This window comes from Anas acuta, chromosome 2 (genome assembly GCF_963932015.1).
Source record: "Anas acuta chromosome 2, bAnaAcu1.1, whole genome shotgun sequence".
Taxonomy (NCBI): Eukaryota; Metazoa; Chordata; class Aves; order Anseriformes; family Anatidae; genus Anas; species Anas acuta.
The window spans coordinates 50,249,428-50,275,435 of NC_088980.1; the positions used below are offsets into that span (position 1 = coordinate 50,249,428).

Consider the following 26,008-nt stretch of genomic DNA (forward strand, 5'->3'; position numbering starts at 1 on the left):
TGAGTGATAGAAATGTGCCTGGTCTCAAGAGCCATGTGGCAACTGGCTACCCATCCTTTCAATCCCCTAAAGAAAAAGCAGGCCCTAATTCTTCCTCATTTGTGTGTAAAGTGAGAAGAACTGTAAAGCCAGACGAAGAAAGTGAAAGGGCTACATTTTCTTTCTTTCTTTTTTTTTTTAAATTTAATGTAACTCTTACTTGTCTCTGCCATATACTTTGATAACTTGACTGAACAGAAAAGTTATCCAAGGTTTTAGTTCTGCATGCTGCCCCTTTGAAAGCTTGGTGGAAAGCCTTGGCATCTTATTGAAGATCCAGGACCTTTGGCTACTTTTCATGGAGTATCTGAATACAGGAATTCCAAGTTGTCTCCTTCTTTCCCCAATCTGCCATGTGTGCACATAACAAGGCATATAGTGTCAGATGACATATGTTGCCCCTGTTATCGTTACATTAAATGGAGTCACCCACCACGGCTGGGACATGAGACTTCCTCACAAGCATTTTACGTTAAAATTAGATTTCTCAAGCACATCTAAGAAGGAAATTTGCTGTACCCTTTCACTTGGGCATTCCAAGTACTTGTTCATGTCTACTCAAAGGACAAGAGCACATTTGTACCTCTCAAATGCATCTCTATGATTTCTTATGGAAATTATCAGTCCCCTTGACTTTAATCATTTTGTTTCTCATTCTTAACATAAAATTTCAGTCAACATTCTGCTTGCTTACTCCCATGCCAGTATCTTCTGGCAGCATGTACTCAGTTTAACGACAGGCTTGGTTCTGTTCCATTGGATTATTTTAAAAAATGTCCTGATGAAAAAAGCAGCTGTGTTTAAATAGCTATGACGTCCAATCAGACAATTTAAGGGTTTTGGCTGTTTTTTCCTCTTACAACCCCTTATCAGGCAAATATACACATACACATGGACAGTATTCAAAGGGAAGTTAGCAATGCGTTGGTGCTTAAAGTTCATGATCTGCCAAACACATTACTGTACGTGCATTATTGTTGCTATATATTTCCAGCCAGCCTTATTCAAGGTACCAAATAGTTCAACTTAACACTAGTCACATAAGATATGCATTGATTATTTCTTTTAAATATGACCACTTAGAACTTTTACAAAGATATGTATATATAATAGTACTTGTCAACAATTTACTGTAAAAGCAGCCAGGTGGCTGATAAACTGCCAGCTATCTTTCTTCCATGTGCTAAATTATTGCTACATATTTTTGGAGATCCTAACAACAGTGCTGGAGAAAGGACATCAAATGATGCTTAGAAATGTGATACACATTTTCATTTCACACTCCATCAGGTTTTACAACTTGAGCTCCGTGAAATGTATGAGAATACTTGGCTAACAGCCACCTCTACTGAGGTGTAAAATAAGGATCAGATATCTTTTAAAAAGAGTTTCATTTTCTTTACATGACTAGATCAAATGTTGACCTTCTTCCAAAATATACTGTAAATATTCAGTACCTATCAAAGAATTTTGAATCTCTGGACACAGGTTTGAACTATTTTAACAGACACATATTCAATACAAATTTTTTAGAAACAGCCTTGTAACAGAAAACAAACAGATTCATCTTTCCACTAAACTAGAACTGAAACACATTGAATTATATAATCACTGGTGTTAAATCTTTTCCATTCTAATAGTTCTTTCTCATCTTGCACCATGGAACAAGAAACAAGCATATTATTGCCTTTACAGTCAGCAAAGTAAAGCTACGGGCATCAGCAAAAGCATCTTTTAAATTCAGATTTCAATCTGTCAGAAAAGATTAAAGCTTCATACATACATAAAAGGGGAACTATAAAATGATAACAGATACATAGCCTGAAATCATTATGCTTGAACAGCTGCTGTTTTACCAGTGTAGTAAAGCAGAAAATGCCTTTTACTCACCTCTGTTAAGCCAGAAACTTCTCCTTTTGCTAATGGTCTTGTGATGGATGCAGTATAAACTCTGGCATCTGACACTGGTTGCCCCTTCATAAAATGTTTCCCAGCTTCATAAATATTCACTTCTACCATCTTACCCATTAACACAGGATCCTTTGGCACGAGAACCTTTCAAATAAAGATAAAGATATGGTCACTAAATATCATAAAGGACATCCGTGTCTCCAGCTTCCACTCAGAAAATAGATATTTTGGTAGGTATCTCTATCTGGCCTTCTTCAAGAGCTTCAATTTACTTTTGTTGGTTTTGTTTGACTGATAAGAAAGTTGAGCCTGACTCGCAACATTTGAACCTAGACCCACATTGTTTCCAAGAGCACTTGCACTACAGAACTCTAGTAGACTGCTATAAAGGCGTTTTATTTTTTCTTTTACTACCCCACAGTATTTTTTTTTGTTTTAACTTTCCAGTCCGTAAGTGCCTCAGGACAGAAATTATGCCCTTGCTTCTATTTGCTCAAGTCCTTGTTTTGATTGTGCACATCCTTTGCATCTGAGATGCATGACTGGCAATGAATGTCTCTAAAAATGGAAGGGTATGTTTGTTGTATCAGCAATAAATGCCACTCTACCCTGAATTTGAACAACCATGGTATCAGACAGTCCCATGAGAACTTCACAAAAAAGACACCACGTAACAGATTTTCATTGGTCACACATGCTATAAATGAAAGAGCCCCACGTACAGAAGCAATATTCCTTGCTGGAAGTACAAATCACATAAAAAGAGTCTAAAAATAGAGAAGCAGTCGAAAAGGAAAAGTGGTGTTCCCCATTTAAACATCAATAAAAGATTGAATTACAGACTTACTTAATCACATTTATTTAAAGCTCATCTACAAACAAATCTACAAGCTTTTCAGAGGTAATAAGCACACACATATTCCTTGATTTTTGTAGATCAAAATTGAAAATGAATCAGCATAGCCTGATTTTAAAGGACATGGAGAGAAAAACTGTGCCAACCACATTTGGAGAGCAGTTTGTTGCCAAACAGTGCCTCTCCAGTTTCAGCTATCGCAAGCACTAGTTGTCCTGCTCAGAGGAAATCACTACCAATAATTCCCCTTATTCCCCAAAGGCTCAAGGTGTTCATGACTGCTGGAGTTTCCAGATTCTATTAATTCTGCTGAAATTCCAAAGCACCTTCCAAGAAAAGCAGACAGCTTTGCCTTTCAGAGATGAGAAAGCTGGAGCTAACTAGACAACAGTGGCAAACATTAAGCCAGGATCCTAGTGCTGAGACAGCATTAAAACACAACTAGATCACAGTTCTTCCCATACATATATTTTTGGGGGCAAAGCAAAACTAGGTAAGTAAGTATCCCTGAGTCTGGAACCTCTGTAGATTTTGGTATTCCCATACAGGAAACAGCAAAAACTAAACATATATCCTCAGGGACAGATGTGGATAAGTGACTAGTACTTCAGAAAAGGAATGACTTAAATGAAAATATCTGGGAGGTATTGTAAACAACCAAGAAGTCAGGCTTACATTCATACAAAAAAAATAAAAATCTAAGAGACAAAGTTATACCAACAGAAACTGTCATCTTGACTGTTGTTTTGGCAAAGTATCTTTTGGTCAGTTTAGACTACTCTGTTTAATGAACTAATTTAAACTATGTCACCAAAGCTATGGACAAAGCTACCAGGAGGTCTGTTAGTGTACCTCCATAAATGTGGCTTTAATAGCAAACTCTTTTAATACAGACAAGCTTAGTGAAGAGATGATAATAATATGTTTAATAACTATTTGAATTATCAGAACATTATACCACAACCACACACTTCAGCTTCCAAACGCGATATTTTACCCCAGGGGTCAGTGTTGAGGCCCATCCTCTTTAATATATTTATTGATGATTTGGATGAGGGAATTGAGCGCGCTCTCGGTACATTTGCACACAACACCAAGCTGGGGGTGAAATGTCAATGTTCTTTAGAAAGGCCCTGCAGAGGGAACTGTACAGGATGGGTCGATGGGTAGAGGCCAATGGGATGAGGTTCAACATGGCTAAGTGCCAGGTCCTGCACTTTGACCAAAATAACCCAACAGGCTTAGGGAAGAGTGGCTGGAAAGCTGTGCAGAGGAAAAGCATCTGGGGGTGTTGGTTGATGCTTGCCTGAACATAAGCTGGCAGTGTGTCCAGGTGGCCAAGAAAGCCAACAGCATCCTGGCTTGTATCAAGAATAGTGTAGCCAGCAGGACCAGGGAGGTGATCGTCACCATGTATTCTGCTCTTGTGAGGCCACACCTTGACTACTGTGTTCAGTTTTGGGCCCCTCACTGCAAGAAGGACATCAAGGCCCTGGAGCACGTCCAGAGAAGGGCTACGAAGCTGATGAAGGGCCTGGAACACAAGTCCTGTGGGGAGCTGCTGAGGGAACTGGGGTTGTTTAGTCTGGGGAAGAGGCTCAGGGGAGACCTGAGTGCTCTCTGCAACTACCTGAAAGGAAGGTGTGGGCAGCTGGGGGTCAGCCTCTTCTCACAGATTAGTAGCGATAGGACTAGAGCGAACAGCCTCAAGTTGCACCAGGGGAGAGTTAGTTTGGAAATTAGGAGAAACTCCTTCTCAGAAAGAGTGGTTAGGCATTGGAACGCATTGCTCAGGTGGAGTCACCATCCCTGGGGGTATTCAAGGAAAGACTGGAGCTGGTGCTTAGGGTCATGGTTTAGTGGGTGATAGTGGTGGTAGGGGAATGGTTGGACCAGATGACCTCGAAGGCCTCTTCCAACCTTAATAATTCTATAATTCTATGATAATGTGATATTTCATGACTCAAGAGTGTCTGGTTTCATATCTACTGTCATTCAGTTTACTACTATTAGAGTCAGCCACTAGCACCAAGTCTTGTGCTTACCTTGGTGAACAACACTGTATTGCCCTTGTCAAATATATAAGATTTTAGGGAAAAAATACACAAACAAATAATGGAAAGTATTTTTGTTCATAATCAAATTTACAATTACTAAGCATGGTATTACTTGTATTTACTTTATTCTTTACTAGTCCCAGTCAGGACCTGTATTAGGTACGGGCTGTACAAACACACTATAAAACATCAACAATTTTTCACATATTACTTTCCCTTTAATTAAAGGAATTTCCATGAAACAAACATTAAATTCTGAAAAGCCCCACGCATTATTTTCAATCTATCTGTATAGGACCATGTTCCTCAAATCTGACTGATAAGGTATAAAAGTGAGGAACAGTGGTGTACAAGACTTAGATAGAGGTTAGAGGTACAAGAAAAGAAAAATAATTTCAAAAGCTGTAATAGTATTTAACACTAACCAAAACCAAACAAATAAATGCTCTAATGAAATATGGAACCAGAACAAAGCACTAGTGCTGACTATATAACCACAAACATCATTCTCCAGACAGGACAACTGAATAACTAAAAGTGGCAAAAACAAACTCAGTGCAAGAAAATCGAGAAGAAGCCAACTGTAAAAACAGAATGAAATACAGATGATTCAGAAAAGCCAATTTTACTATTTTTCATCTGCTTTTGAGTAAAAATAATAAATTTGTGAAACAGATACCATACTTCCTTCCTAACTCATAAAGATGGTGTTTCTGTGTGGAAAGAATTCATTTACAGAAAGTACATAGAAGAAAATAAAACATATCAGGCTGAACTGTTAAATTAAACATGAGTTTCTCATCTTTCCTATTGTTTGAAATTTTTTTTAATTGCATTGTATGAAAGAATTTTCTGAAAGATGTATGAAAATTGTAAAGATTAAACTATTGAGAAAACAATGCTTCTGAGACTCAAATTAAAATTACTGTAATAATTAACAGCTTCTTCAACCATTTAGATAATATTCTTTGGATATAGAGCATATATCCTCCTCATACTGTATAGTAAAAGACTTACTGTGCATGCTAACATAATTTCAAGTAAATTGTATTTAGAACACATAAAGAAACAAAATATCTCATAAACATGTCTTGATGGTCACACCTTTCTTGGAAACAGTTTATTTCTTTACTTTTTTTTTTTTCTCCACTGTGTTGTGCTGTGTTGCTGAGATTATCAGAAAGCAAAGATACCACAAAGAGATGTTATTTTGTTTATTTTTGTTTATTTACCTGTTCATAGAATGGATTGTGAGCAACATAGTAATTGGAATCAAAGGATTCTTCTGTTACGAGAACTCTCTGCCTCTCACCAACCTGGAAAATAAAAGACAAAAGTGATGACTCAGAAAACAAAAACAGTGAATTGCATTCAGAAGAGAGCTTTAACCATAAACAAACACACTTAGCAGAAATAATCAAATTATCTCAGGAAATTTTGTGTCAGCAAGAAACCATGGCAGAGAAAGCCCTTGCTCAAACTATCCACAGGGGTAAAGGTCAGAACTGAGAGCTAAAACTGCAGTACTGTAATGGTTTGACATGAATATCCAGTTCATAAATGTAAATTTATTTTTACATGTTAACACAATAACAAATCAAAATGTCAGATCTGCACAGGGTCCAATTACTGCATCATCCAACTAACGAGAAAACTCCCCCTCAGAATAAAATTCTGCTGTCAACCACAAAAAGTTAACACCCCCTAGCTCCCCAACAACATTACGGCAAATAAAACATTTAGAAGGATCTGAGAGAAACAGGGAACTGTAACACGTAGCTTGATGTTATCTAGAAGCTTAGCAAAGCTATTTGCTATTTTTAAAGAAGCCACCCTTGTTATTTACAGTGATTGAGCATCTCTCCAGCCCTTCTTGGTAATGTCACTACGCTATACTCAGGACATCACATTGTAGACAACACTGCATGTTACAAAGACTCAATGAAGAAAAAAGTTCTTAACTACTCACAGAGTAATATTAAAGGCAAAACAATCTCTGGGCCAAAAAGTACACTATTTCAATTACATGTCCAGCATCCAAATACATTAGCGCAGTTTAAAGAAAGCACCAATTCCATTTCACAATTAGTTAAATGGAAGACCACATGACAAGTCAGGTGTACTTAGTTGCCACCTAAGTATTAGTCAAAATCTGGCCTTGCCCAAACTTCAAAATCATCCGCACAACTCCTTTTGATTTTGTCCATTATTAAGTTACATAATGCTGTTTGTATCTAAATTTCTGCAAACCCTGGAGGGACATCCAGCTCGCATTGTTAGTCTGAGCCGATCTCTAGTTTTCTTTATCTAAATATACCCTGGATTCTTTCCAACCTACTTGAAAAATGTATTCTACAAATTACAACTGTCTAGCAAGCTAAATTTACTTACTGCTTTTACTACTGTTGCTATCTCGAGAACCAAAAATGATTTCACATTTTACTCCAAACTTTTTACTCCAATCTGTGAGCAAAGACGCATTCAAAATTTTTACAACTTTCTCTAATGACTAATCACGGAAAAAAGAACAGGTGAAAACAAGAACAAGGACACATACGCATTGCAGTGTATATAGTATTTATACTATACATAGTCTGGGTTCCACATTAGCCAAGAAGGACATCATGCTCCCTCTTCCCTATGCAGGTACCTGGGATATTCCCAAGACAAACCCCGGAAAGAAGAGGAGACAGCACCCAGGTCACCTCCCAGATATAAACTGCTGGGACCACGAGTGTGGGGTACACAGCAAAAGGGGAACAAGTCCCAAGTTACAGACCCAGCATAAATATCCTAATAGTAGAAAAGATGAATTTCTGAATACTTTAAAATAGTTTAAAATACTTTAAAAAGTTGTTTAAGAGTTGTTTATAGCACACTTAAAATTTCTATCTACATTCCTCTGAGAAGTCTGTAGTTACAAGTAACAACAGATACCGCATATTCAAATTTTAGTAACCTAAATCATCTGTAACCATTTACCATTCCCCTGAACACTAAGGTATTCTTTTCTTCCAAGAAAGCAGTTATTTAATTCAAATCCTCAAAGGAGTTTTTCAAATACTTGTCAAGAAGGTGCTGGAGATAACCACGTCAGTAAGATTACATTTTCCCTGAATGGAGAGGTTTTGTTGTTTCTATGGTATTTCAGACCATAGCCTTCAAAATCACAATGCAGTATGGTGGTGTAGTGCTACAGCAGGATGTCATGCAATGTTATGAAAAAGAGGAGGAGGAAGCGTTAGATAAGTGATACTGACCCTTGAGGAAATATGTTACCACTGGAAAACACCAAAACCAATCAAGTAGTCATGTCCTTGAGTTGCATTTATTATTTACCGGTATTATAACTTAACAAAACCAGCTCAAAGCAATACTGGGCCTGTAACTCATTTCACAATTGTCTTGTGGTTCCCTGGCTTTCTCCAGACATAATGTTCTGGCTTTATCGTCCCTATGAATCCTGCCTGTGAGGTACTCTAAGCTACATGTGTTATCTCCTTACTCTCAGATGACAGTGTCAAGTACAGTATTTAAAAAAAAAAAAAAAAAGAAAGAAAAAAAAATCAAAGGGAAGAAGAAAAGAACACCTGTGTTTGATCATTTGCTATAGGCAGTGATTTCTTCAAAGACACATTGCCAGTTTTTCTTTGCTTCCATGAGCAAATGGAGCACAGGTCCCTGTGTCTCAGCAGGCTAAACAGAGAACTTCTGTGCTCAGAATTTCTTGGGAATGGGAAGAAAACAGGAAGACTGAATTCATCACATATCATCAAAATTGTGGCACTAAAATTGAGTACAAGAGGTGCAGAGGAGCAGAACAGCCTACACCAAATTGTAGTATATACAGTCCTACATATAGTCACACCTACAAGACAAAGAGGCTGTATTGTGAGGAGTACAAGGCAAACCCAATATTGTCCACTTTCTCATGTTACTGGATTTGTAGCTCTGGCCAAGGCTGATCTCAGAAAGAAAGACAATATTCAGATACTTATGCAGACTCTCTTGCCATAACAATAGAAAAGGACAATTTTATTTAATGAGTTAGGCTATTGGGTATTTATGATCTGCAACACTAATTGGCTACACACTCTGTAAGACAGAAAATGACTATCTCTCCTGCATCCAAATATAATTAAGAAAGAAATATAAGTAGGCAGAATGCAGCTTTGGTATTGAAATTTGTTCAAGAAGTGAAATATATGTCATCATTTCTGCAATTATTCCCCTGGGATCTCTAAATGCTTAAGTTTCACCTCTCTCAGAAAGAATTTACATATGCAGAAACCAGACATGATATCTAATAACAGTCATAATTATAATAACCTTTGATGATTTTTTTCAGGCATGTACCAGCAAAAGTAGTTCAGTATCTTATTTTTATTCCTATTCTTTCATCTGCTTCCATAGGTATGCATGAGTTCCAGCTCTCAGGGATCTACAATTCTGACAAAGCATTTGCAACAGAGTGAAGTTATCACTGGCATCTCAGTTGGGAAAGATTCCTACAGAACTGGGATTTTTTTTATTTTGTGGAGGATAGCATGAAAAAAATAATGAGTGTCAGCAAAAAACTTACCTGGCAGTTTCCCCCATCCCAACACAAACTGGTCATATTGTTTACACAAGGTAAATTTGTTTTCACTGAAAACAACACAGTGAGCATTACTAATCCTATCACTTCCTACACTGCAACAGCTGCCAGGTAGTTTGCAAATCTTGTAATTAGTAACAAAATCATTTATGAACTTAACTTTTGTTTTTATTTATCCTACAGGAAATTCTGACATGATAATTCTGTAACTCAGTTTTTCTTTACTGAATATCATAAAAAGCAACTTTTTCCAGCTGGCTGATTTTCTAAAGTGAATGAATGCTAAGAAATGTCAAGCATCTTTCTCAGCTGCAGTCAAATTGGATTTGTTTTTCAGCTCCCTCTTCCCTCCCCTCCACCCTTTATTTAAAAAAAAAACAAAACTGTCTCAATCACATAAAACCCAAGACTAATTTCTAAATTCTGCAGCAGTACAGGTGCAAAAGACTGGCACTGTTTACATGCTTTGATAGAATCCTGCTAAGCAATGTCAACGATAGCCTACTGTAATTATACTCAGATAACGTATATTTCTGATTTTTTTTTTTAGTTAATGAAAATTGTAACTGTTCCAGCTGTAGTCATTATTTATCACAGCCAGAGCATGTTCTTTCTCACTGTTTACTTATTCTTTTCTTTGAATTTTGCTGATTACGTTTTTAAAAGTTTCTATTCAGCTAAAATAAACAATAAAAAAATTAATAACCACTGTGTTTTTATACTTCTCCCATAGAAGAAGGCATACAGTGTACACAGCCAACTCCATTGATTCAGAGGGCAGCCAAAAGTCTTCTTTCAGGTTGAGCTCAATTCATGGAGGAATCGATGAGCATCTCTCCATTAATGTTGACTGAGGCTGGCTTGGATTCTGACCCCAAACATTATGGACTATACCTAGTACAAGGCTTGGAAGCCACACAAAAAGCTGCTTTCCTTTATTTATTATAGGCAATAAAGAACTCACAGTGTCACAATTTCTGTGTATGTTTCAGCAGATTATTCTGAGGTACAGAGTATTTCTCATAAACATGCATATTTTAGCCTTTACTATGTATAAGGAAGTTTAAACACAAGTAATTTAGAAAGCATTAATTCTACAGAAATTAGTACACCTTTATCCTGATTTTTTCATTTGTAATTATTTAACATAAATGTAATTAATTATGCAGATGATGTGTCCTTCCCTACAAAACTGAGGAAGAATTGAGAATTGTTAGACCTACTTTTTATGAATCACATCAATCCTTTTGTAATTAGAGACCAAATTTCTCTAACATCATAATTAATAAGCATCCTATAAGCCCTCCATTTACATGTCCTAGGTGTTTTCTCCTTCTGACAGAGAAGCCTGGGTGTGCCACAACCTCCCTGTAAAAATGCAAGGTTTGTGAAAGCTTAAGACGTGGCCTCTTTTTGATGACGCCAAAACACGTTAATTACCATCTCTTTCCAAGCTCCCTTTGTGTTTTTTTTTTTTTTCTTCAGATATTAAAAACTGTTCCTCCTACTTTTAGGGTGTATAACATTAATATTTAGAGTCCTGTATCTTTTATATCATATAGGCCTCAATCAGATTAATATTTATAATGTGTCTGACCCACTTCATGCCTGTGGAAAGCAAACAGAGAACCTGAGAACCTGATCAGTGCAGGGTAAGTGGCAGAACTCATCGTGCATACTTCTGATATTGCTGCTTCAACTCCCAAACCAAGACAAAGCTGCCTCAGTGCTACAGTGCCACTAGTTAGCTAAATGACAGCGGAAGATACTGGTCTTGCCACCAATATCAGATTGTTTTGTGTTTATGTCCAGTAGGGCTAAATTTTACCATTTCACACTTGCTATGAGTCAGTGGTTTTCCCTTACTTACATTGCTCAGTTTTTTTGCAGCCTTGGAAACAGCCCTGTGCAGTCTTCATTGCAAGCAGGAGTACTTAGCTCTTACTGGAGAACTCCAGAAACCCAAGCAAAAAGCAGCCAACATTCATCAACGTGTCTCATTTCACGGTCAGCCGACACAGCTGTCCTTGTCAAACCATCATTAGTAAAATGCCCACCTTTAAACAAAGCTGAAGGAATTTTATTTTGAAAAGATTACATAAAACATATGATTTACTAAAAAAAACCATATATATATTTTTTTTTAAACGCGCATGCTTCAGATGTGTGCATCGTTCAAAAATTCAGAATGGACACAACAGATGTCCACAGGACAAATTCTTTCAATGATTTTCCAGGCTTGTTTGAGGCTGTGCAAGCAGCAAGGATGGACTAGGTATGTTTAAGACAATAAGCTCTAATAGTACACAACCGGTGAAACAAAAAAGTCCTTCAGCACCAGGCAACACAGCTCATTAAAACCAACTGAACACCTCTTCTTCAGTCCCCTTATGAATCTGTTGGCACAGCTACAGGGGAGGGAAAAGGTAGGGGGGAAAGCAGGCAAGGGATAGAAGAAGTAGACTGCTTCTGCTTTCTTGGCCCACTGCTCATGCTTCAGGGTAAATAGCTCCTTTCTATTACTGTGCACCTGCATCTGACTGCTTCATTTTAATTTGTTCTCCTGCTGTGAAAATGTAGCTTCTTCCAGCACACACAAGCTATGCCATGCAGCCCAGATGAAAATTATATTCAGAGATATGAGCAGTGACCTAAAAATGACAACTGGTCCTCAAAATATGATTCCTTTTAAATTCTGTAAGTTTGCATTTTGCTTGTTTCTTCTTCTCCTCTTGTCTAGGTAAGTGGTAATAAAAGTAGCATGTTGACAACTCTGTCATATTACCTTTCTGAATTTTATTAACCATGTTCAATATTATAAGAGGAAAATAAGTTCTCTGAAATGGAAGATATATATTGCCTCTGAAAAGCAGTTCCTCTCATTTGCATCTTTGTTGTAAATCGGTACTTAAGTAGTGAAAGCCCATGATGAGGTTGTAGAATTGAGATTTATTCTGGATCTGGCACAGCACTGCTAAGGGACTCTGGCTGTTACTCAAACTCTATTTCCACATGTGCAAAATGTAATTCTAATAGTTGCACAACTCACAGAGTAGTGACCATAAAACTGTGGAAGTTGCTATAGCAATAAAAAATACTATATGCAGAACTGGTATTTGGAACTGTCAAGCTGGATGAGCACTCAGGCAATGGCCTTAATGTAGTACTGGCAAAAGCCTCTTCCCCTTTTTTTTTCATGTGATCGAACAAATCCCATAAAACCATGCAAATACCTATAGAAAAAGTCTAAACGAAACATACAGGTCAAAATAGGAGCAAAAGTAAATAAAATGTTTGAGTTTTTCCTTAAATACCCATAATAATTCACAAACAAAACAAAGAAACTAAACAAGAAGTCTGCCCTTAAGGAAACTTGACATTTAAAACATAAGTACAGGAAATTATTATTGCTGATCTTTTAGAAAGAATGATGGAGTTTAAAGGAACATTTGAAAATATTTGCAACTTCCAGACAGTTTGCCAATCACATGCATTCTGGTGGCATGATGTAAACAAATTCTTGGGCTTAATTTGTTTTTTGTCTGTTTGTTTGTTTTAAATAAGCTAAGCCTGTGACTAAATGAGGGTATTAAGCTTAAAAATGACGTGGTCTTTTTTTTTTTTTTGAGTAAATGCTACCCTTTTCAGTTTCTGTGAAATTATTTAAAATTACTTAAGGTTGGCTGCTGTTGTTGGAAGCAGTTCCTTAAGATACACTGCATATTTCAAAGTGATTTAAGCACAGTATTAAGTGGCAGTTGCTAAGGCAACACTGTGCAATTCCTGTTTCGGTGATCTCTTTTAACAGCTGCATAATCCCAGACAAGTATCAGCTATATGAGAATTTACAATCGATCTTGTTAAATACCCTATCAAATAACTTCTCCAGAAATTACTTCAGCAAGTCGCAATACAAATCTGTTTTCTCAGACAGAAGTCTTGTCTACACTCTGTAACGAAAAGTGCTCACCAGTGGCTCTTTCAGAATGGTGCTGATACAGCACAGACCAACATAATGCTGTTTTCAGCACAGATTCAGCATCGCCAGCCACTGGAAAGAATTGCCAGTAATAATAAAAGGTCTTAACATAGGTCTAACTTCAGTAAATCACAGACAGAACTGCATGTTTCTTCATAGACAGGAGAAAGCAGGAAAATGTTGGGAGTAGGTGAAAATATTGGCTACAAGAATACAGAGGTCAAAGTGAAGATAGCATTGATTTACATCAACTGTCAGTACTGCCTTCCCTGACACAATACCAGAATCCCCATGGAAGGGTGGATGCTCTAAGAAGAAGTCATCTTTACCCTGATATTTTAGAATTACAGAACCTCAAAACATTGCTCAGAAGAGTTGGGCTTCTCTCCAAAATATCAGTATAATTTTTCTGCTCATCCCATAGCTGAAGCCAATATTCTCTGTTCATCTCATCTAAGAACAAAGGAAGAGCAGATGGGATAAAACATGAGAAAATAAAGGTCCAAAATGACCCCATACACAAAAACAAATCATCCAAAACCACATCTTGCCCAAAATCCACTATAAACTGTACCAACACTTGTAACAACACACAAAACATGTAACATAGCACTGATGGACAGTAATTAGGTAACTTAGAATACAAAGTGGTCGCACTACCTGAAAAAGTTAATAGTAATAATAATAAAGGTAAATATGTATCACTTATCTTTTCAAAATAATAAGAAAACTTCTTTTCCACACACGACTCACGGTTTACTAACACTGAACGTCGTCAGAAGCTGGTCATGTTAATGATGACAGGATAATGATATTATTATTTTTTTTTAATTCTGAAGGCAGTTAACAGATGATCAAAAATTGAATACTTCAAGGTTTTTCTTCAATCTAAGGCAAGGTAAGACCCTAGAACTGCTGACATTTCTAGATGCATAGTGGTGAACGAGAAACGGCATCAAGAGTTTATAGAGGGACCAAAGTGAATGATTCATTAAAGACTATGTAGTATGACTTCATGAAATTCAGAATTTAATAGTCACTACTGTTAAACTGGTTGTAATGCATTTTACTATTTTTAAACAGTATGCCAATGACTTCCATATAAAATAGGTAATGCGGAGAAGAAACTTTAGTAACATACTAAAATAATAATTATGTCCAATTTTTTATTATCCATTAAAGGAAATTAATTAATATCAGTTCAAGAAAATCATACCTACGTATATTAGTATCAAGAAAATCATATCAGTTCAAAAAAAGTGCTTCTTTTCTAGAAAAAAAAAGGAACTAACTTCTTCTAACAACATCTTTAGACTTTATTCAACTCTCAAGGATATACATATAGTTATCTAAAATTTCAGTTATAACTTTTTGCCTCAGCACACTACCTTTTGTAACTTCAAAAAAAAGAAAAATCAGGAATGTTCGTGACACCAGAAACAAGTCAAATTCAAGACCTCCCTACTTCATAAATAACTTCTCTTCAACAACTATTTGACTACATGCAATTTTTTCCTCTATAATTAAAGTGTCCTTAGTTTGCATAGACTTAAAAATTAGAAGATACTTGGGGTTTATATAACCTTTCAAACTAGAGAAGCAATATCCTATGTTATAGTCTGAACTTCAACATGACCAAAAGTGAAACAAGCTGCACATTTTTAACTGCAAGTGCAACTTATTATTGAGATGATCACCAAGAAACATGCTGTAATCTATATCTAGTCATTAAAAACTCATTATAAATCTTACTGAAAAAAATGGTTTTAAAAAAGTTTAGATGGATGTCAATATTTTGGCTGTGGTTCTACTACTATTCATGTCACCGGTCAGACATTCTCACCTTGCAGGTTTCCAGTTCCAAACCAAGCATATTGGTTACACTACCAAGAAAACCAATACAATGGTTTGGACATATACAGCAGACAACACATTAGATAAACAAACCTGCAACTTCTTATGCACAAAATCTTTACTAACAGAGAAATAAATGGAAAAAAAAAAGAGTCCTCAGCAAGTTTGTGACAGATGGATTTTTTTAGCCCTCTGTGTGGGTATGATAAGAGGAACCAAGAGATACTAGATTTAAGTGTTTTCAGCATACGTGAAAACAGTACAGAGGGAGTTTTTCACATTGCTCAGCAGTGCTGAATAGTCAAGTAAGAAGTGTTTTTTTGCCTGTCTTTGAGGTCTTTTCCCACCTTCCTCAAAGAGGTTGCTAACTGTGATTGGGCCTCAAGAATAAAAAGTTTTTTTTATGTCTCTGTGACAAAAGCACACACATATAAATATAATGTGCCATATAAACACAATTCTCCAAAGGAAAAAAATATTTCAAGTATTTCAAATTTCTACATATGGTCATTTGCTTTTGTAAGTAATCTCCAAATAATCAGAGTTAAAGTGCAATATAAAAGCAGAGGCATTGGATGCCTCTGACAAACAAATCCATTCATCAAAATAAATTTATTAATGGCTGGGGCATGCTAAGCAATAATCCCTTTTGTATTTCCATAGCTGCTGTCATTGTTGTATTCTGATGTTCTCAAAGCCAGATGCACATATGTACCAAAAGTATGTGGAAATACACACATACATGTATTTCTGCTGTTCATTCTTGGATCATATCAGAAGACCAGCAGTATGCACTATTTTGTTTTCCTATTCTTCCCCATTTTTCTCTTCTGCATTTCTTCCTTTCAGAGTAATATTTTCCCCATAACTGACTGGAATAAAAAAAAGAGCAATACTAAACAAGACTCCCATTCCTCACTTCAGAGAAAAAGCTCTTTAGCAAGTTTAGACTAAAAGCTCAACAGGTGAACTTTTCTCCTCCTTTCTTTTCTCCTGCCTACATCTTAATGAATTGCCCAACTCCTAATCTCACTCTTCTACTGCACCTGGCTTGAGACATTTGTTCTCTTTATTTTCCCTGACCACTGCTCCTGAAGGGTCTCTGTGAATATGCCTCATATGTGCAAGAAGCAAACCACTGCTTTAGTTTCATTTACATTGAGGTTCTCCAAGAATGGGGGAAAAAAAAAGTGATGTTCTCATGAAAAACATACAGCTTACCATTCATTTTCCACGCTAACTTTCAAAACATCTATGCCCCTTTCCCTTATGGCACCTCTCTACTGTATGCCAGTTAAGGTGGCAAAACAATAAGCATCCTGTTTTCAAAGGCGAATGTTAGTAATTAACTCTGTATTGCCTTCTTGAAAAGTAGAGATTGGGCACAGAATGAGTCACTCCTAGGTCTTCTTAGTAACCTGTTAGCAACCAACACTGAATTCTCCAAAGAGAGTTCTGGATCGGATACAGATTCTCATTTGCATTTTATCCCTTGCTGTGACAAGCATCAAAAAGTACACAAACTAATTTCTGTACGGTGATCACATAAAACAGGCATGTAAGACTGAAGAAAAGCACGATGCTTTGATTTTACACCGTTTCACGTAATTATAAAGACACAGCTGCTTGGTGTAATAGCTATAGCTGGTTTCATCAGCAGTACCGATAAACAGGTTGGGTTCATGTATTGGTTCATACAGCATAATCAAAAAAGATTGCCAAGGAATCCAGCTTAGGGTCTAGAGATATATTAGAGGTCACTAGAAAAGAAATAGGAATGTAGCCTACTGTCTGAAAATAAGAAGTCTCCTGGTTTAACAATTTCAGAACTGTTTCTTTCTCCTAAACAATTTGATAGATATGGTACCAGAGTTTACCATGTTAAAAGATGCTGTATCTTCATATAACCTAATTATTTGGGTCAGTTTTAGCTAATTTAGCTGCATCTAAAAGACTCTCCATGTATTAGTACTGTGTTCCTTTTGTCTTTCCTAGCTATCATGGTAAAAACGATACAAACACCTCTGGGTCACTCAAACTTCTCAAGCTCTAGCAACATGACAGGGATTAAAGAAAGGCATCAGCAACGGAAAACTGCACAGAATTCACATCAAGAATTACTGGGAACCTTGTTTAAATATTCATAGCTGAAGAAGTTTGAAACAAAAAGCAACAGGCCAATGTAATTACTTCTTACTACTTTTTTATTTTAAAGAGACTCAATTTCTATTAAAATTTACAGAAACTTGATATACATAATTCCTTATTCATGCTAGGGCAGAGTTGATATTGTCAGAGTTGAATTTCAAGATTTCAGGATGTGGCTCAATTATAACCATCATACACTAGGGACCTGCTTAGTAGCTGGAACTAGAAAATGACAGTAAAAGGATTCAGCAGTACAAAGGCTCCGCATCAGCTTCATGGATTGAAAGGGCAAACGTCACCACCCTCATCAATTGGTTCAACTGCTTCTAGATCACCAAATCATGTAACACTCCCAACTTCCATGTTACTAGGCTTATGGCTTCAGATATCAAAGATCAGTTCTTAAATTTCAGTATCCAAAGCAGTGCAGTTGACCTCAGTGACATCTCCCATCAGATGGGAGGGGAAAGGGGACACTGCTGATTCCAGCTCGTTTTCAGTGAGCCAGTCTGGGATCTGTCATAGCAGGGGAAAGGTTTTCTGAGGAAAGGTAGTGTGAAGAAACCAACCATGCCATGCTTCAGAAACCATTGTAATAACCCCTTGAACTCAGCAGATGTTGGTTACTACCACAAGCTACAGGATAAGCTTTTGCAACTTGGATCCATTTTATGCAATTAGGACAGAGTTACCTTTCTCCCTAAGTCTCCTGTATGTTGGACTGTTATTTAAATTACATAGGCACATTACACAAATATTTACTACTCACGTATTTTATCATCAATATGTGTACCTACCACAAGCGTTAGAGGCAGTATCTATATGAAAATAGATGATAGCTTGGAAAGCCTAGGCACAGCTAGAGAATTCTAGCTGAGTATAAATAACATAACAGATACCAACAGATACCTTCCAACTCCTAATATTCTTGGCTGAAATCCTATTACTAAATTAAGTTTGTCCAAACAAACAGAAACTCCACACAACCTTCAAACCAATAATTTAACTGTGACTATTAGCAGCTTCACCATTAATTCAACATGAAGTTATGCATATCCTTATAGTCTTTTTTTTTTTTTTCTTGAAGGTCATGGATTAAAACCGTTTACAGACAAGTTTGCCAAAAACCCCTGTTAGCATTTCAGTGGCTTTTGCTATATTCCATTATGATTGAATGTCAGCAGAGGAAGAACATTTAGCTTTTGCCATATTTTTTCAAGCAATGTTGTTAAACATAATCTCTGAAAAATGCTTCCAATAAAGGAACTATCTGCCCTTTCACTTTTTATATAAAATCAAGGGCAGAATTTCTTTAGGTATTATGAGACACCTGGTGCATGAAAATAGGACAGATTTGTATTTGAAGCACTTCAAAAATATATTTTTAAATTCTTCTCATAAAAAATCCAACCATTTCATAAATTTGTTAAACATTTTTCAAAATTTCTTTAAGCTACAGTGCAGTGAAGTAAGCCAGGGTATAAGGTCACAGGCAACATGAAGCTCCTTCTAAAGGCAGAGAAATTGCTCCCCAACAAAGAACTCAATCTAGGTTTGTCCAAGGACTGTTTCCTTTTATAAAGTGCAGATGGCAAGAGATACAAAGGGTCATGACTGCTAGTACATAGCAATGGTCACACAACAGCAGCATGTCACTGGTTGGTGAAGTCCAGTATTTGAAAATGGCACTAACAAATGGGACAGATTAAAAGAAAATAAGGACTTAGTATAGATACAAGGAAGGTGAGGGTACTGCTAAGTCATGTACCAATTTCTCTGTCATATAAACAGAAGCAGAAGCTGCACGGCCTATTGTTAAGAAGGGGCCTTTATGTCTCACAGGTTTACCTTTTTGGATGGTTAGTAGTGGTAATAACTGCTCACAGATGATAATCCCTCTGCTGTAGGGCTGAAGAAGAGGTAATACCTCCACTTCTAGGAAATTATTCGTGACCCAGCTTAATTGAAGAAGAGGTTAGCCTCACAGAGAGGTTGAGATGAGTTATGTGATCCAAACTTGAGAGAGCATGAAATAAATGCAGAACATGGGTGAGAGAGCATGCCATTTAATTTACACCAAGAGAAACAAGGAGAAACAAGATTGAACAAGGAAAGAAGGTGACAACACAAAATCTGTTTATAAAAGAAATGGATCAAGTAGAACAGAGTATCTGGAAGATTTTTTTTTTTTTTTTTGTGAAATACAGATCAAATAGCATTATCTACTCATACTTCAGACTTCTCACTGCATCAACTATAAATTATTGCACGGGAAAGAACACGCTTTCAGAATCTGTTTATTGAAGAGACCCAGGCAAACAGTTAGCTGCACAGCTCTCAGAGAGAATCAGCTCTAGGCCTTGTCACATCAATGATTTATAGAGTGGCACTAGGGAAATCAATTAAGTTCTCCACGCGCCCCAGTTTTCCCATCTGTAAAATAGGGGCAATCTGTTATTCAAGCAGAGTGCTTTTCCATTTTACAACCTTTCTCGTGTTTAGGTGTTTATTATTTTCCAGTGTCTACACTAGCAAAACTAATGTACTCTCATAGGGATATATTTTTTGCTTTAGCATTAGAATACATCTTTTCTTGACTCATTTTAATTCTTTTGCTTTTACCTCACTCTATTTTTAGCAGACAATATCAAAAATATAACGTACAATGTTAAGGGAACATATATTTTTCCTAAAACACAGATCCTTGAAAAAGCTATAAAGGAAATTTCATGGTAGGTGAAGACAGAAAATCCAGAGACGATGAAGTTAGGAAACCATGGAAAACTGCTATTTATTTTCAGTTTAAATTGTTTAACAGTTTCACTGTATTCTAGCACTTCAACATCTAATGACACTTTGAAAAAATTGCATAGAAAAAAAAAAAGCCAGAATACAGTCTAACCTTCCAAGGCTTCAGAGAAAAAACACACAGTTGCCCATGGACTACTTGTTTCATGGATTTTCTTTATTTTCTGGTGTCCACTGAGTAAGAAAGCTGTGTGTCAACAGGATCATGTAAATTAACACCTTAATTAAGTTGCGGCATGGAAAAGAAGAATCATTCTGGGGCAGTGGTACTCTTCCTCTTAATACAGACAGGCTTAAAATGCACAGCCCATTTGGAAATATACACCCCGTAGTTGCCATTGCCTTCCTCTTTATAACATACTGCTTCAAATAGTGTAAAAAATGAAAATCTGTGAAGTAGTTTGAAAGCAAAAAGATTTAATAGCTTAGGAGTGTCTGTCAGGAGGGCTTATATTCATACAATGCCTGTAAGTACAAAATTTATCCTTTGCCTGTAGAGGTAATCATACATTCAACTTGTGAAGTGGGAAGAAAACAACTAAAGTAATGTTTTAAAATACAGTTTCTGTTTCTGTATCAAATGCTGTACTGTCTTCTTAAGAAAAAGCCAGTAAGAATGAGACTGGCAGATACAGTAATAAGGATTTTTTCTGTCCCTGCCACCTGAGCCCTGTCTTACGCTAGTGTGAAGGACAATGATATAACTGCTAGGCCATCTAAAGCCTAACTCCTGTCCTTCCATGTTTTTGAAATTCCCTAGCAGGCAGCAAAATTTCAACAACCAGATTCTTCAGTTATGGGAGGACTGGGAGATTAATTTAATGTGTTTAGATACTTTTCTTGCCATTGCAAGTGTAATCTTCTTACTCAAGACACATCAGCTGCCTTGGGCATTAGAAAGAAAATGATTATTGTGCTATGCATGGAATGGTGCACAGGATATTGGCTGAAAATAAAGAGAAATGATGGTAAGGCAAACATCAGCTTCTGGTTGTGTTGACTCCTCAGCAAATGGCAGATGACTCTGAAGTGGCAAATCCTTTTATCATTGTGGTTTTTACTATAATCTCAAATCTCTCCTTTATCTGCTTGTTTTTGGCTTGTTTAACACAGAGACTGATGATCAGTGAAGCAAAAGATTTAGTTTGAATGTGTCAGCTAATATCTACAACAGAGCTGCCATTGCTCTTCAAACTGGCTTTACAGATAAAGAGTTGGCTGCTCACCAGGTGGCCACAACAATATTATTTGGGTAAATATCTTTAAGTGTTCATAATGACAATTGGGCTAAAATACACCATACACGTGTCCAGAAATGTTATCTAAAGTCACTGAGAGGTTAACAGTAAATATGCACATTCTGTATACAAGATATAATTGCACAAGGACACTGCAGTTGGGTGGTCTGATTTAAGAAAACCAAATCCAGTCATGTATCATGAACCTTTTTTTCTTTTTTGTCCTTACACAAATAATCCTTTTAGCTTTGTTGAATATAAGGCACTTTCTGTTTTTAATCCCATATTTTACAAGAGAAGTAGAGGTTTCTGATCTCTGCAGACTTCAATTTAGTTGATTTAGTCCCCTAGACTCTAGCCCTTCTTCCTCGAGTTGCTCTTTTCATGAACTGCTGTCTCTCCACCTTGGGCAAAGGGCTCTGAAATGTTGCTGCAGCTCATCTCTCCAGGGCAGTTTTATATATAGAAGCAGCAGTGTAAGTTACAGACAAACAAAGCCAGACTCGAGTGCAATCTGGAGGTTGCAGGAATGTAGCTGGCCAGGTGACGCTAAGCGGCCCTCAACAGCTCCTGGTTCCAGTGAGACCATTTCGCATTTCTGGCTGCTCCATCTGAGCACTCTCTGCTCGATGGCCCACACTAGAAGTCACTAATTATCTATGAGTTTACTGCTAAGTGAACTCCTTAAGGTACTGTGGTATTGTTCACGTGTGTATTAATAAAATAACAGAAGAGTAAAACTGAGTTCACATCAGCCATTTAAGTTTCAATAACATTTTTGTATTTTAGGATAAAATGGGAGAAGGTATCTCAAATAACAACAACCAATGTTTTCACAAAAGCAGCCTGAATCAAGATCAAAGCAGCACCTACTTGTTTTCACTTCACTCACTGAAACTGATTTCAATTTCTCATGCATTTGCTTGAGGCGCTTAAAAATAAATGATCAGTTTAAATAAACAGTTTGAAAAGAAGAATAGATAGAAAGATGGACTCCATATTCAGAATTTTAATATATAAGAAAATTTCAGTATATAGAGATTAAAAAATAACTTCTTTTTAATTTTAAGAAAAAAATCACCAATCTTCTTCAGAATTATTTTCATATTTGTTGCTAAGAAGTTATAGGATACACAAGGGAAAGTGGGTAGCATGTATATATTTCTCACTAGGAAATACTGATCACGGAGTACAAAGACTGTTGTGTCTTTCAATATTTTACATTGCAACACCTGCCACTCCAATTTTATGACAAATATTCATGATCTACATTCTGCTTTTATGAATTTACTCAAATGGAACCTATTTAAAGGCAGAATGACATTCTAGACAATTACTTGATTTTAGGAATGTAGGGTTTCTCCATACAAGTGTCCCAAAATTACACATAAGCTGTACATATGGATGCAGTGGCAATAAATCAGACCAAAAAAAATGTGACACACTGAAGCAGACAGATTGCTTTTTTACAAAATGTAATGCCACATATTTCCCTGCTTTCCTAGAATTCCACTGACAACTTAAAGCTTTTAAAATAATGGGTTTCACACCTTGAACACATGCCACAGAAGGCTGAGGAAGGCACTGCATACAATTTATTATATAGACTGGAAACCTAAACATTTGGTTGCATCATATGAAATAAACACATGTTCAGCAGATCCATCTGACATTTTCACACATATTTCAAAAGATCTCTTCAACTTGCTCATGATTTCAGTCTATATCTAGTTCATTACTAAGTCCTGCAATTGCAGAACAAAAATTAATCAGAATCCCATTTACTTTCTGAAGAGCACTCAAATGTCTAGGATTTTAAATTAATTTATGCAAAGAGAAAAGCTCTTGCCTTTGTCAGTATAATTCCAAGCCATATAAACCGAAAGTAAAGCTTTAAACCCGTAATGACCCCCCTTTCCCATCCAGTCTTAAATGGAATAATTAAGCAATAACTTCCATTCCATCTAAGTACGTGCAGCAGTGATGGGTGTCTGCTTGCTGACTAAACCTTGAAGCATTTAATTGACCTGTGGGAGCTGATTATTGCCAAGTACAGTCATATGGCATAGAAGCTATCTGTGTTTTGTTAGAAGAAATCTTCCAAAGTAATTAACAACTTTGGTAATTGAAAAAGATTATGCATAACTATTCACAATGAAGAGACTTAAGCTGTAGTCAGCAAGCCTGTTACAGATTTTTAAAGATTATAAAATCTGTAGGTGTACTCATTTGGGATGTAAATTTGACTCTTCATAGTAATAGAACAAAAATAAGTCAGTGGCCAAGGGCTCAGTTTAGAACTCCTGAATTATGCCTGGATTTTCTTGGAGTGAGCAGGCATCCCTGGAGAGTAAGGCATCTCTTACTGACTTTGCTATAATCCAGTATTTGCTATTTATATCCAAGTAGTAGTGTTAAGACACTTACCAAGTAAATTTGGTATGCAAACAGATACATGCTGTTTTCTTCATAACTGCATACAATTAACATTACTTTACCTGATACATCACTGGGGGTGTTAAAAATGCACTGGGATATTAGAAAAAGCAGTCTTTTTGAAGCATGTGCATGCAAGTAATGAGACAGCTGAACCTACAGAGAGATTATGCTCTCTATAGATAATGTAATATAAACATAATTGCCTTGACCAATATCTGCTTCAAATTCTATGTGAAATTGCTGGAAAAACAAAAACAAAACAAAACAAAAAACACTGAAGAAACCTTTTCTACTAAGGAGGCATGGCATGTGACAAGAATGGATTTAGGAGACAATTGCTTGGAAGTTCTCTTCCAAGAACAGCAAAGTAAATTCATCAGTACTGTATCCATCATTCCTTGTGACTAGATACTGCCTGTGGAGTACAGGGATCAGAGGCAGCCAAAGATTTTGTTAGCATCTCAATGCTCAGGTGATACAAAAATTCTCCTCAGTTAGACACTTAGAATTAACTATGAAAAATATAAAAACATTTGGTCTGCTAGAAATAACAAGTACTTTATATTGATAATTGTCCTGCAAGAAGTACTTGAAAAATTACAACTTGTAAAAAAATCCACAATTAAATATCCACTCGTAACCAGAGAGTGCTTAGCATATTAGAAAATGAATTCAATTTGGTTTTCTACCAAACAATCCCTTTATAAAAATACTAGATCCTAAAACATCTTGGAAGAGAGGAGAAAACTTGGTAGTCGTTTTCAAAAGAAAAGAAAGCTTCTTCTTCCTCTAAACCAAACTCTTATCTTAAAACAGCTGAAAAAAAAATCCAGAAGTCATTGAAACCTCATTTTAAATGTCCTCAAGGGATTATCTACCCTTTGTCACTAATGCAGACCTTCAGATGGAAGTAGGTCATCACACTTGGCTACTTAAGAGTTAACACTAACCATATGGACCTAGTGGAATTTAAGATTATCAGAACGCATGCCTAACAATAATTAGCACGTTCAATTAGAAAACGAAAGCTTATCAGCCATTTTTTTTTCTTTTGACTAGGAAGAGGGATGTGGGAGGGGAGGGTGTGATGTCTTCTTGTACTTTTTTTTAATGAATATCAAAAATTAGGAGGTAAGAGAAATATCATGAAGACAATAAAAATACAATATTGCATGAGTTATCCTTGAATAAGATTTCGTACGTGTCTTTTTGAGAATAGAATATTGGCATGTCCTGATAATGGAAGGAGAATTGTTTATATGAGACAAGCTGCAGTATCTCAGGTTTGTTGGAAGTGTCAGATGGAAAACTTCAGCTATCAGTTACTAGTCCATCTTATTTAATATATTCATACATGATCTGGAAAAGGGAATGATATAGTATTGAAATTCATGGAGGAAATTAAAATGGGAGGACATGCAAACACTGGTAAAAGAAAACAAATTGAACTATGTGCAGAAAATAATAAAAACAAGAACACCATTCTGAAAACTTCAACTAATCTATTTGGAGAAATGTAATCTGAAACACAGATGCTCTCTGGGAAACTTGGAAAGCAACAATGCTGAAAAAGATTGTTGGGAGAACAGAACACTGGACATGAATTTGTAACATGATACAGTAGTGGAAAAAAACACACAGGCCTACATTCTGAAATGAATAAATATGCATAGCATTTATATCACGAGTATGGCATTGAGCCCTTGAGCCTAAACATTCCTTCTGGGCCATGGAAAAAATAGTTGTAGTTTCTTACTCTCAAAACCAAAATTACTGACACTATCTCAGCCTCCCTTTTGAGAGTTTTATTAAATTGGGCTTACAGTGGACTTGAGAGGTCTGCAATTTTCAAAGGTTAATTTTGCCTGTATGGAAAGAAACAAAATGCACAGAAAAATGAACAATCAGATGTGTGCAATGTTCTATTTTATTGTCTCTATGCTTTCCCTTCTAGACGGAAAATTAAAGAACAATTTTGGAATTCTGAGAAGAACAATTAACAGTGGAAACCTGGAGATGACATCTGAAGAGCAAAGACCACAATGCTGGCAAAGATGAGGAGGGAAAAAGCATAACAAGAAG

General features: G+C 36.4%; 1 protein-coding gene across 7 annotated transcripts in view; it reads right to left on the minus strand.

Moving 5' to 3' along the window:
* The window catches only part of CDKAL1 (CDK5 regulatory subunit associated protein 1 like 1), a 495,974-nt gene that overhangs the window by 100,390 nt on the left and 369,576 nt on the right, over positions 1 to 26,008 (minus strand). For all 7 annotated transcript variants that reach the window (XM_068674727.1, XM_068674724.1, XM_068674723.1 and 4 more), the window contains 2 exons: positions 6,096 to 6,179; positions 1,930 to 2,094 (listed from right to left, as the gene is read on the minus strand). In XM_068674727.1, the coding sequence (XP_068530828.1) occupies positions 1,930 to 2,094; positions 6,096 to 6,179 (249 nt within the window). The remainder of the gene's footprint in view (positions 1 to 1,929; positions 2,095 to 6,095; positions 6,180 to 26,008) is intronic.